General features: G+C 40.7%; 1 protein-coding gene across 1 annotated transcript in view; it reads left to right on the top strand.

Moving 5' to 3' along the window:
• The first annotated feature begins 9,094 nt into the window (after positions 1 to 9,094).
• The window catches only part of ARFGEF1 (ARF guanine nucleotide exchange factor 1), a 137,368-nt gene continuing 132,582 nt past the window's right edge, over positions 9,095 to 13,880 (top strand). Inside the window, exon 1 of the mRNA XM_059994735.1 lies at positions 9,095 to 9,349. Coding sequence (XP_059850718.1) covers positions 9,226 to 9,349 — 124 coding nt within the window. The 5' untranslated portion in view covers positions 9,095 to 9,225. The remainder of the gene's footprint in view (positions 9,350 to 13,880) is intronic.

The raw sequence follows: 13,880 nt of genomic DNA, 5'->3' as shown, positions 1-13,880 counted from the left end.
GGGTTCTGATTTAGTAGTCTCGTAGAGGTAGAATTGATATTTGGTGTTAAAAATAGAGGGTTTTTAAATTACCATACAGTTCTATGAATTTGAACACATGTATGTATAGATTCATCTAACCACTACCATAATCAGAATACAGAACGTTTCTAGCACTGGCACCACCCCCCCAAAACAAAATTAAACAAACAAAAAAACCTCCTTTGTGCTATCCCTTTAGAGACACCACCCACCTCTACATATCACAGCTGATAAACACATTATTTTTCATCCCAGCAGTTTTGCCTTTTTGAGAAGATCATAAAAATGAATCATACAGTATGAAAGCTTTTGAGACTGGCTTCTTGCCCTCAGTATAATGTCTTTGAGATCCATCCAAGTTGTCGTATATAACGACAACTTGTTCTTTTGTATTGCTGAGTACTACTCCGTTACATAGATGTTCTGTTTATTCATTTACTCAGTGAAAGAGATAGGAGTTGTTTCCAGCTTTCAGTGAGTATGAATAGAATTTCCATAAACATATGTGTATAAGTTTTTCTGTGGATGTAACTTTTAGTCTCCCTAGGGTAAATAGAGCGGGCTTGCTGGGTCACATGGTAAGTGTGTAACTTAATGAGAAACCGCCAAACTGTTTCCCCGGAGTTGCTGGGTATATTTGCATTTCTGACAGCAATGTGGGTTCAAATTGTTCCGCATGCTCTCCGTCACTTCACATTGTCAACATTTTTTATTTTAGCCATTCTGATAGCTGTGTGGTGGAATCTCATTGTGGTTATAATTTGCATTTCTTTAATGGTTAATGGTATTAAACATCTTTTTTAATGCTTATTTACCATTGTATATCCTCTCTAGTGAAATGTCCAAGTTTTTTAACCATTTAAAATTGGGTGGTTTTGTTTTTTAATAAGATTTTTTTTAATTAATTCATTTATTTTTGGCTGCGTTGGGTCTTCGTTGCTGCACACAGGCTTTCTCTAGTTGCGGCGAGTGGGCTTCTCATTGTGGTGGCTTCTCTTGTAGCAGGGCACGGGCTCTAGGCGCATGGACTTCAGTAGCTGTGGCACACGGGCTTCAGTAGTTGTGGCTCGCGGGCTCTAGAGCGCAGGCTCAGTAGTTGTGGCGCACGGGATTAGTTGCTCTGCAGCATGTGGGATCCTCCCGGACCAGGGCTCAAACCCATGTCCCCATTGGCAGGCAGATTCTTAACCACTGCACCACCAGGTAAGTCCCTTAATAAGTTTTGAGAATTTTAAAAATACATACTCTGAATACAAGTTATTTGTCAGATATGTGATTTTCAAACATTTTCTCCCATTTTGTAGCTTGTCTTTTTGCTCTCTTAACAGTGTCTTTCACAGAGAAAATGTTTTAAATTTTGTAAAGTCCAATTTATCAATTTTTTCTTTTACGGATCATGCTTTTGGTGTCATGTCTAAGAAACTTTTGCCTAACCCTAGCTCATGAAGCTTTTATCCTATGTTTATTTCTGAAAGTTTTATAGCTTTATATTTTACGTTTAGATCTATGTCCTATTTTGAGTTCATTTATGTACAAAGTATGACCTTTAGGTTGAGGCTTTCCTTTTTTTTTTAACATATGGATGTCTAAGTTTTTCAACACTATTTCTTGAAAAAACTATCCTTTCTTCACTGAATTGTCTGTGAAACTTAGTCAAAACTCAGTTGGCTATATTTCTGAGTCTATATCTGGACTTTCTGTTCTGTGATCTGTAGGTCTAGCCCCTAGCCAATTCTACATGTCTTGACTATCACAACTTTATACTGAGATTTAACATTGGGTATTGTAATTCATCCAATTGTACTCTTTTAAAAAATTATGACTCTTCTAGTTACATTGCCTTTCCACATAAATCTTAGAATCAGCTCCTCTGTACCTACAGAATTAGAATTATACTAAACCTATGGATTAGATGACATCTTTACAATGTCTTCCAGTCCATGAATATGCTATGTCTCTCCATTTATTTAGGTTTTCTTTGAGTTCTTTCACCCGCATTTTTTTTGTTTTCATCATAAGATCTTGTATGTTTTGTTAGATTTATAATTAAGCCTTTCGTTTTTTTGGCTCTATTGTAAATTTTTTTTTAAAATTTTGGTTTCCAAATGCATAGGAATAATACGTAAAAATAAAATAGATTTTCATGTGCTCACTTTGTATCCTGACCTTGTTAAACTCAGTTATAAGTTCTAGATATATTTTGGTAGATTCCTTGGCATTTTCTGCATAGACAATTATGCTGACCGTCAATGAGGAAAATTTGTTTCTTCCATTCCAACTGTGTGCCTTTTCTTTCTTTTGCTTTATTGTACTGGCTAGGACCTCCAGTATGATACTGAATAGGAGTAGTGAAAATGTATATCCTTGCCTTGTTTCCAGTCTTAGCATTCAGGTTTTCAGTGTTGAATTTTTTTTATAAATGAGCATGATTTTGGCTATAGTTGTTGTTTTTGAAGATATCCTTAATCGAATTGAGGATGTTTGCTACGAGTTTTTATCATGAATAAGTGTTGAATGCTGCCAAGTGCTTTCCCCTCATCAATTGATAAGATCACGTAGTTTTTATCTGTTAGTCTGTCAGTGTGGTCAATTACATTGCTTGATTTTCTAATATTGAACCAGTCTGCATTCCCAGGATGAACCCCTCCTACTGGTTGTGGTGTACTTTTATATATTGCTGAATTTGACTTGCTAATATTTTGTTGAGGATTTTTACATCTATATTCATAGGGGACACTGGTCTGTAGTTCTCATTTTTGTATTGTTTTTATCTAGTTTTGGTTTCAGGGTTATGCTGGTCTTATAAAATAAGTTGACAAGTGTTCCCCCTTCTATTTTTTGAAAGAGAGTGTTGGTATTATTTCTTCTTTAAATGTTCGATAGGATTTACTAGTAAAACTACCTGGGCCTAGAGATTTCTTTTTCCAGGAAGTTTCAGACTACCATTTCTTTAAAAGACAGGCTTTTAATAAAAATCCCCATTTAAAAATTTTTAAAAAACGTGGCCTCCAGAAAATTAATTCCCACTTAGTATAATAATTAATATGTACCAGTTGTCGAGAGTAGTTTCAAAGGAAAGAAAAGATGTGGTCCTGCCTTAATATAATTATGGCACAACATTGGTCGAAAAGCACTCTCAAATGGATTATACAAATATGTGACTAGGAAGAAAGACAGGATAGAACAATGGCTAAGAGCATGCACAAACTTTGGCAAGTGATAAACATATTTGGTACTGTAACCTTGGGCAATTAACTTCTCTAACCATTTTTCCTCATTTGTAAAAGAAGAATAGTAACAGATAAATGGCTGAGTTGTAAGAATTAAGTGAGTTAACGCTTGTCAAGGGCTTCATACAAAGTAAACACCTAGTAAGTAGTTGCTATCATTAGTGTGACTTCACTGGAAAAATTATAACAATGTATACAGAAAAGAACAGTGCCATGGATTGAAAGTACTTTCCACCCCTCTAAAGAATTATATAACTTTAAAGTTTTAAGGAAACTTAAGCGCTTATGCGTTCAGTTTTATTATTCTGTAAATATATAGCACTTGGTGATTTAAAATTTATGGAAAATTCTGGGACTTCCTTGGCAGTCCAGTGGTTAAGACTCCGCGCTCCAACTGCAGGGGGCGTGGGTTTGATTCCTGATTGGGGAACTAAGATCCGGCATGCTGCTCAGCGGCGCAGCCAAAAAAATAAATTAAATAAATAAAAATAAATAAAATAAAACTTATGGAAAATTCTATTACTTCCAACTTCAAGCTCTAGATCTGCGATCTTTTTTTACCACAACATTCTATTTTTTTGAAACTTCACTTTGATTATCGAATACCACATTATAGTCTCTTACTGAATAAAAGTGTGCTTGCTCTTCTTATCTTTTCTTTCTAAATCAAATTTTTCAATCTACCGTCCTCTTCCTCTATCTGTCCTGTTCAGTGTTTTGACACTTTTCCTGCAGAACAGTGAGCAGGGCCTCTGAGTTCAAAGACGCACTTTATTCACTTATTTCCTTAATAAACAAGATGAAAGCAGACTGACAAATGAGGAATATCAAATTGTACAAGCCTCTTCAAATGAAAAGCAAGAAAACAGACTTGACTTACTTTGGCGATGGCCTTTCTTTTAGTCATGTCATTACCATGGTTTCAGCAAAACTGATCGTTTCTGTGTTAAATCCATGTCTCCCATCTTTTACTAAGTCACCTGCTTTATCTTATATCCCTGGTCTTCAAAAACTTGCAGTTTGAATAAGCACTACCATGGCTATATAATTAGGTATGAAGTATGAGGTAGACAAAGCTATAAAAGGCTAGGAAAGGGAGGGATTTGTGCTGTTGGAGATAAAAGGAGAAAACTTAGAAGGGTATGAATTTCAATGAGGCTTTGAAGGTTGGGAAGCCTTTGGGGAGAGCAAACAAAAGAGAGGTGGTGGTGGGAGCTCTGGATTGCTGAAGGATGGACAAAGGCATACAGGTGCAGAAAAGCTTGGTGTTTTTATGGACATGTGGTATGCGGATGAGAGGAAGGAAGGGGGTGGATTTAAAGGAGGAATGGGCTGGAACTTGAGTGCCTACATTTCTATTTCAGTGGAGGAGGGAGTGGGCAGGGAAAGTTACATGAAAAGACTGTTCAGAGAGGCAGTATGGCTTAGTTGTTTAGCGTATGGGCTCTGGAGCCAGACTTTCCAAATTGGAATCCTGGCTCCACCATGTATAATTTGCATGATGTGGACAAGTTGTCTAAATTCTCCATGTCTCAGTTTCTTCATCTATAAATCAGGAATAATAATGGAAAATTCTTCATTTGGGTTATTGTGCTTGGCTCATAATAAGCTCCATATAAATGTTAATAATTATTGCCATTGCCATTGCGACATAAGTTGGAAAGTCAGGGAAGGGTCTGATTATAGAATGTTTTGAAAGCTAATAGAATTTAGAGATACGTAAAAGACTACTGGAGGCATCATAGTTTTTTTTAGTCAACTGAATACACAGTGATGCTATTTTTAGTTGTTAACTAATCTTGGCTTTTAACATCAATCAGCTACACTCAGCATTAATTAAAATTTTATTCACATTTTATTTGATTCTCATGTTACACTGAACTTGTATTTGAAAGGATGATGATAAAGCACACCAACCAAGTCCCTAAGACCCAAGTCCAAGTCTTTCATTGTTTGATATTATTTAACGATTTGGAAACAAAGTGGGAATATTATCCAAAGAGAAAAGTCGAGGCAGCTAATATACAGCAAAGTTATATATGAAAGGGAAAATGATGAGGGGTAATTAATGATAGGAAGGTGAGATTGCAGACAGAGGCAAAAATGAACTCAGCAAAGCAATCATGTATAAGAAAAATATATTTTAAAATTTAGAGGCTTTTGTAGAATTTAAATGTTTTGAAAACGAGTCAAATGCAAGTAAATACTGAAATTGAATTTTTTATTTAAATAGACTGGATAAGCACCAAGCAATGACAATAATAAAAAATAAAAGGAAATATATGTACGGGGAAATATACTGAAATTTTAGCGTAAAGATTGCCTGAGCCTGGCATCCCTTCCCCTATAATTGTGAATAAAAGACTAAAAATATTATCTTTCCCTTTATCTTCCAAGGACATCAGATTTATTTAAAGTCTTGCCCTATTTTTTTGCTTCAGGCAGGTAAGAGTTAATATCTTGAGTTTCAGGCTGGGTGAGGGTGTCCATCTTCTGAGGCTGTTCTCCCCCTCCCCACAATCCCCACCACCTTTTGGGTGAACTCCTAGACTCAGCAGAGGAGGATGGATTGTCCTCTGGAAGAAAGGAGGGTGGAGGCCATTCCTTCTGAGAGGGTCAGGTCATATCTCAGAGGAGTCGATTCTTTTAGAACTGAAAGCTGTACCCTCACCCTCAAACACACTCCTATCCCAGTCTAGGCCGTCTCCACAAACAGCATTTCTACTCATTCACGGGCTCTGGTCAGGAACATGGCATTCACTGTGATCTCTTCCTTTTTCTTATCTTCACTCCAATTCATTACTAAATCCTATCCATTCTTTCACCAAAGTACATCTCAAATCTGTCCACTTTGCTCCATCTCCACTGCCATCACTCAGACACCACTGGTCTACCTAACATTTTTGCAAATTAGGAAAAGGAGCCCTTCACCTGGGCAGATGCTGGAGCTGAAGTCCAGCTCCGTTTTGCTAACTTTGTGCAGGTCGTGGTCTCCCAAACCTTGCATGATGGTCCTGGACCGCAGCTTAAACCATGCTGCACTGTTGTAATCATCTCACTGTTCTGCCCACGTCCAATCTTGTCCCCTTCCAATTCATTCTCCACACAACAGAGGGACTACTTTTAAATCAACAATTTGATAACTTCACTCCCTACTTAACCCTTCAATAGATTTCTGTCACTACTGGGATGAAATCCCAAACCCTTAACATGGCCTACAGGTTTCTCTGTGATCTGGTTCCTAGTTTCCTCTTTATCCTTACTGGCACCATTTCCCCTAGATAACTTTCATCCACACTGCCTTGTTTTGTTTCCTGAAACTTGCCAAGCTTCTCCCCTACCAGAAGAGACTGCTGGGAAAGTTCTTTCCTGACTTAGTTTGGCTAATTTCTATTCTTCTTTCAGGCCTCAGTTTAAAATGTTACTTCTTCAGGGAAGCATCTCTGAATCTAAAATCTAAAGTAATCTCCTCATAGCACTTTAATCATACATTTATAATCATATATTCACTAGTGACTTACTTATTTAATATCTTTTCCCCTACTATATACTGTAAGCACCTAAGCTGGGTGTGATCCCCACTTAGCCAGCCCAGTGTCTCATTCATCCAGGTTTCTATTCAACAAGGCCTTCTCTATGCCAGTGACTACGCTAGATGCTAGATATATAGAAATGGATAGATGAGGTCCTTGGTCTTATGAGAGAAACAGACAACCAATAAACAAGTAAGCAGACAAGATGATTACAGATTTTGATATGTGCTATGTAGTATACTGTTTAAGCGCTGAGATTCCTGTCTGTATTATTCGTTAATGAATGCCAAGTGTATTGCTTCGGATAAGGCTAGCTGCTAAACATAAGTATACTTTGCCCATGTAAAGTCCAAAACAAATATTGGATGGCTCTCCATCAAGTGGTAATTCAGGGACCTAGGCTCCTTCTAACCTGTGGCTCTGCCATCTTCAGCATGTGGCCACAGAAGGGAAAGAGTATGGGAGACAGCTTGTGGAAATTTTTTTTTTTTCTTTAATGAGCTAAATCTGGATGGCTACACTTAACTGCAAGGGAGACAAGGGAACACAGTGTATCTCTGTACTGAGGAAGAAGAGTAAACAGATTCAGTGATCAGCTAGCACCTTCCACAGTACCCGGCACAAAACTGGCATTACATAGAAACAAAAATAGAAATGGAGCTTGTTCTCATTTTATAATCAATGAGAATGTACACAGAAATCAACATTATGTCTGATCTAGTATACTGAACCTCTAACTTTCAGGAATCTACAAATAGTCTTTAGAGTAAAGTTAATTTATTTATAGATGTGCTTCTCAGCATAAGAAAGTTTAAAAAATTAATCTACTAGTCCACTTTAATTCAGGATCACATTCAAGGTTTCCATTTTTATTTCCCATGGTTTTTAGCCTGTCCCAAATCACAGCCTCTCCATTCTTGAGTTTAGATGGTTGCATTAGGACAAATCCATAGTCAAGGCAACAGAATGGATCAGAACAGTGAACGACATATTCCAACAATTTGGGATCTAGTGTTGATAGAGCCACACTGTAGCTCTGAACTTGTAAAAATGTGCAACCTAGCTAGATCACCATGTAAATAAATTCTATGCATATATTTTAATGGTATTCTTTGTAATTTTCTGCTCTGAACAAAACACTGTAGAAATCTAAATTATTCTTTGGTATCAAAGCAGACACACTGTCACATGTGTGTCTGCGGTAATCTGTACTTAAAGCTATTCCATTCTGAAACTGCTTTTCTTGTCCCGGACTGAATCTTAGTATTAAAGGCACAGAAACACAGAGCTCTAAGGGACCTCATCAATCAGAAGCATTCATCTGTTCCCTTAACTTTAGTATCAATTCAGAAGAGATCTGAAATCTAGAGTTTACCGATGTATCCTACAGAGATGAAAAAGTGAAACATTCCTGAATCCGTGTCAAATCGGTTTTACTCTTCCCGAGAGAGAATCCTGAGGCAGTTGACGGTCACGGTCCCGGAGAGCAGTTTCGCGCAGCTGGTAATTAGAGTCGAGCGCAGCAGGTGGAAACAGTGCGGCTGAGCGCGGGCCATGCGGGTGTTTCCGCGCCCCCTGGAGCGGAAGGGGCTGCGCACCCACCTACGGGATCTCCAGAAAGCCGGAGAAGCTGCTGCACCGTAGCCAGGAGTACCGTTCACTCGGTGGGAGTAGCGGCCCCGGGCAAGCTCCAAAGCGCAGCCACCCGGAGGAGCCCAAAGAACCGGGCGCGGCGCCGCAGAACGCCCGCCACGCCCCACGCCGCCCTGCAGGCGAACGCGGGAGGCGACGAGGCCCTACCGGGCCACCGTAGCGCTGCGGCTGGAGCCGCTCCTCCCGCGCCGCCCTCCGCCTCCTGCCTCCCGGCGCCGCGGCAGCTCTGGGCAGCCAACACCGACGCCGCCGCCGCTTCCTCCTCTGCAGCCGTTCGGCCGCTGCGTGACGCGTCGTTTCCTCCCAACATGGCGGCCGGGGCAGGTCGGCGGTGATGGAGGCCAGTCCGCGGCCACGGCGGGTGCTAATCCCCACAGTAGCCAGGGCAGCCCTGCTCTCTCTGGGCCTCTAAGCCGCCGCCTCGTCCCTTGGCCCCCGGGCTGACGGCCACCGGGCTGGGCTCCCTCTCCGCCCCCGGGCCGGAGGGGCGAGTGAGGGGGGTGGCCGGGAAGCGACCCCCGGGCCGGGAGAACCGGAGGGCCCACGGGCGCGGCCCTCCAGGGGCGGCCCCTCGGGGGGCGGCGAAGACCTCTGCGCCCCTCACCCGCACCGGAGCCGGCCCGGCTCGCCCGCTCCTTCCTGATCCAGCGGCTGCCCTCCACGCCTCCTCTCCCCCACCTCCACCCCCTCTCCTTTCTCTCGGTTCTTCCTCCTCCTTCCCCCGCCCCCCCCCTTCCAGCCGCTGGGAGCCGCGGGTCGGACGAGCCGCCGCCTCCTTCTCTGCGTCCATGTATGAGGGGAAGAAGACGAAGAACATGTTTCTGACCCGGGCCCTGGAGAAGATTTTGGCCGACAAGGAAGTGAAGAAGGCGCATCACTCCCAGCTGCGCAAAGCGTGCGAGGTGGCGTTAGGTGAGCAGGGAGGGGGCCCGAGGGATGGGGGAGGGTACCGCGGGGTGGGGGGTGGGGGTCGCCGGGCGCTCGCCCTGGGCCGGCGCCGCTGACCTCGGGGAGCCCTGGCGAAGCTCTGGGCTGCCTGGCTGGAGTTGACGGTAACTCGGCTAGATGTGGGGCAGAGGCAGGGTGGAGGAGGAAGGGCAGCTCGCTGGGCTCAGGGAACGCGGCAGGGCTGGGGGTCGGCTTGAGAACATGGGAAGATTTTGTTGGTGGAGCGTGCGGTGCGGACAGGATATCACCCTTTGTGATGAAGCAGAAGGAGTTGTCGTTTATTCGCTTGGAAAATTGAGGTGGAGCTGATTTGTCGAGATTGGGCGTGGGAAGGGTTCCGTATCGTAATTTCAATAACTTTTCGTTTGGCATGGTACTTTGGAAAGAAAGGCTGAAGTTGTTCCCTTGTTGACAGTCTTGAGAAGGGGTTTGCGGGAGGTGCCGCCTGTTCTGACATTTCTCCGCTTCTGCCACGGGAAAAACAGCGAGTAATGTTGTATCCGACTGGGCTGACCTGGAAGAACAAGACCTAAGGTTAAGGGGAGGGGGTGATGAGATACAAGCGGGGAAGGAAAGGACCTTTAGATACGTTGGCTTTAGTGACAAGGAAGGGAGGGTTTGAAACGGGGAGAATGAAGACAATGACACCCACCAGCCACATGTCTGGCCCGTGGCAGCTGCTCTCAAGCTTGAGTTGTGATTTATAGTTCAGACGAAAGAGATCTAGTGTCATGAAGCCCCTAGCAGGGTAAATCCAGACAATACCTACGGCGAGGACAGGCAGATGAAGAATTGTTAAAGGGGGACCACTGATGGATCTGTTGCATCCATCAAGGACGAAATCGTTTTAAGGAGAGACCAGGACGTTAAACACAAAGATGAATTCCTAATGCTTGCGCTTCATTTTGTAGCACTGGAAATAGATTACATCAAATTGACTTGAGAAAACGAAGCTTGTTAAGTGGGCTTTGGAAAACATTCTTGAAGGGGAAGAAAATCCAGAATAACTTGGATGTATGCTAAAGTAAAGGGTCAAGACAGCTTTAAAGGAACTTTGCCTTTTAATTTTTAAAATAAATAGAAGACTTTATAACTTGCTATAATAAGTTATATTGTTTTTTTCCTTTTTTGGATCTATTGAAGAATTTATATAAAAATTTTTTTGAATTTTATGTATAATGAGTTTAAGTTTAGTTTTTTTATCCTTCATTGATCACAAGTTCACCTTTTGTTATTCTTGAAGCTAGCGAAAGACTGTTTCAGGTGTATGAGAGGATGTTGTACAGAAGTAAAAATTGAATTATATTTGGGTCCTGAAAGGAATAATTATTAACTTGGGGCAGGATGAGGGAAGGAGTGACTTTTGGAATTTTTAAAACAATTGTTATGTGTAGGTTTATGAATAACTTGCTGGTTAAAGAACTTAAGAGTTCAAACAAAAGTTTTAGTTTTTGAGACCAGATTTTCTGTATTAAAATATACTTTTAATATACTAATGATAAGTATTAGACTGAGGAAATGGAGTGTGGTGTGTGTGTGTGTGTCTTATCTATCTATGTATATATATATATATATATATATATATATAAATTTTTTTTTTCCTCTCTCCAAAATGCTAATGTAAGTATTTTTAAATGGAGAGATCACTGGAATGAGAATCTGGGATCCTGGGTTTAAATCACAGTTCTGTTACATTGCAGTATAGTCAAGTCCCTGGGCCTTAGTTTCCTTCTCTGTAAAATTAGGATGTTGAACTTTGATTGTAACGTTACGTCGCCTCTAATGTGCCATGAATGTGAGCACACCATTCTCTTAAGTTGTGCATTGAGAGCATTCCTGCCACTCTTGATTGGCATCTTGAGAGGGCTTAGCTTGATCCTTGCTGTTTCTAGACATAGGGACTACTTGGTAGTGTGTGTGCCAACTGTACCAAGGTTGTCTGTTTTAGATTTTGCCACTCTTTACTTTTTTGCCCCTTCCATATAGTTAGCAGAAGCTTATTATGAGGAATGTGTCTATCCAGGCAGGGACAAGGCACCAGAGTACTTTCTTTACTTGAGATGTTTAGGGCTTTTTCCCCACATTTCATAGTTACATTTAGTCTCCTACAAAATCTCATTGAGCAATCTCATGGTAGTTAATCCCTGATGACCTTTGTTTCTTCCCTTCTAGTCATACATCTACATTATCACCCAAACATAATTTCATAGGGATAACCCTTTTCATCTTTGCAGAAAGTATAATGTCTTGTAGTAGATGGTATCCCCAAATGTATCCCTGGAAACTATTATAGACCTCCCTTTTCCTCTTCACTGTTGAGACCTGGGCCAAGCCCACTTTGTTCTCTTGATAATCTATATGGCTGTCAAGCTGGATGGGAAAGTAAACTGGAATGGCCTGGTTAGGTCATCCCTGATCTCTAGCTTATGAGTGGGAAGGAGTTGGCTGGAAGTGGTAGAGAGGTGGGTGTTGTTATAACCCTTCTAAATACACTTTGTAAATGACCCTTCTAAATATACCTGTCTGCATTTATTCCCTGCACCTCCTCCCTGCATTTTTATTGAGCACCTGCAATGTGGCTGAAGGGAGATAGAGGGTAAACAAGAAAATATATAGTATTTTTATATCCAGACTTTTAATCCTTTTGTGTTTTAAAAATCATTTTCTGGGTGTGTGAGTAGATTTCAGACCACTGGTATTCAAAATTAATTCAGTTACCCTTTAACAAAATGGCCTATTATAAATCAGTTTTCTGTAAATTATACTCATGAAATTACAGTTCATCTCATATTCTTAAGAAAACTATTTTTTTTGTTAAAGTATAGCTCTTAGGAAACCTTATCTAGATTAGGGGGGATTTTACTTTATTAAAACGAAGCCCAATTTCAAAAGCACCACATAAAGGAACTCTGTTTTTCACAAAAAGAAAAATAATGAAACCTTAAAAGCAGATTATTGAAAACTTTTGTTAAATTATCATACATTTCAGACTTTATTTTGAAGTAAAGAATGGTTTAAAAAAAAAAGAAAGAAAGAAAAGAAAACCCCTCACACCTATATTGTTCAATCATTGTGAAGTCCACAGGCCCAGGAACAGCTCCAGGTTGCCCTCTCTTGGTATCTGCCCCACTACAGCTCTCTGCAGCAACCACTGAACTCTGCAGAGTGAGGGCCTCTAGGCTGCCCTAGCTTAGCTTGATCCATTCCTGCTGTCTAGAATCCTGAATTAAAAATAGTCCGGCCATCTGCTGGCAGATGAGACAACAGCTGAGCTATTTTTAGTTCTAAAGAATTTAGGATTGTTGAGGGATTGGGCTTGAAGGTAGCATTGTTTGTCTCACGGGGAGGGGAGGGTGCAGTTGGGCCATATTCCAATCAGGCCTCTTAAGTTTCAAGAGTTTCTTTGATGTTAGGGCTATGACTAGTTCAACTTTTGCTTCTAACATCAGATATCTATGAAGATATCCCGCAGATGTTAGGATGAATGAGTTCAAGGTTGGAAACTGGCACTGATAGAGAATAGGAGTGAAAGGGGTGACCAGAAGAAGGTTTTAGAGGCAAGGGAGGCATGTAGAGGCAGAGATAAGGGTGGGTTCCCTGCAGAGATATGGGAGAATGATTGAGAAAAAGAGGAATTGTTAGGGAAGTAATTTTTGCATCAGACAGGGTGTGAATTTGTGTTCATCATGTTCTAAAGTGATTCTACTGTTTTACTTTTTTTATATAAGTCTGTTATCTATACTTAGTCTCCTCCAGAAATGTAAATAAAATATTTAGGCTAAAAACTTAACAGAACTTGCTTCCTTCTGCTCCTCCAATCTCACCCTTGTTTTGGTTACTGGTGTTATAAAAAGATTGTATGAGTGGAGGAGAAATTATTTGAGTGCTTTATTTGACCCCAGTTTTATGCTCCTTCTGGTAATATTACTAATTTTTGTCACTCTTGACCATTTACCAGAAAGAAAAAAAAAGACTCTCAAATAATGCCCTGCCAACAATTAATTATTTTAATTATAATTTAAAACCATTAACAAGTTTCTTTTTAAACCTTCCTTGATATCTAAAGTAAAAGGTGTTTTCAGTAAGTCAGGCTGCTGGAATTTTTGAGATAGCTAGGAAAGAAGGGTGTAATGAATGAAATGACTGAAAGATTCTGTTAGGTTTGAGTTAAAAAAATAAGTTTGGGTATACTCTTTTCCATTGTGGAGATTTATACTGTACATTACCATAATTAAGATTCTGAAGAGTGTTCTGTGAAAAAGAAAGTGCTCAGTTTTGCTTAACGAAGTTTTTCCTAAATTATTTGACCCTTTTCAGTGTCTGTTAACACCTAGGAAACATTGTTCCTTGGAATTTACTTTGGGACACTGTTCAAAGAAAAGACAGACAAAGCAGATACAGTAGCCCTAACTACTGATGAAACCATTCTTGAGAAGAGTCATTGTGTTTTTGGAAAGCAAGAGCCCTGTTGACAGTGTGGGAAAGAGAAAGTCAG

Source organism: Delphinus delphis, chromosome 17, assembly GCF_949987515.2.
Source record: "Delphinus delphis chromosome 17, mDelDel1.2, whole genome shotgun sequence".
NCBI lineage: Eukaryota > Metazoa > Chordata > Mammalia > Artiodactyla > Delphinidae > Delphinus > Delphinus delphis.
The sequence above is the reverse complement of the archived record's forward strand: the minus strand, read 5'-3'. Positions and strand labels throughout refer to the sequence as shown.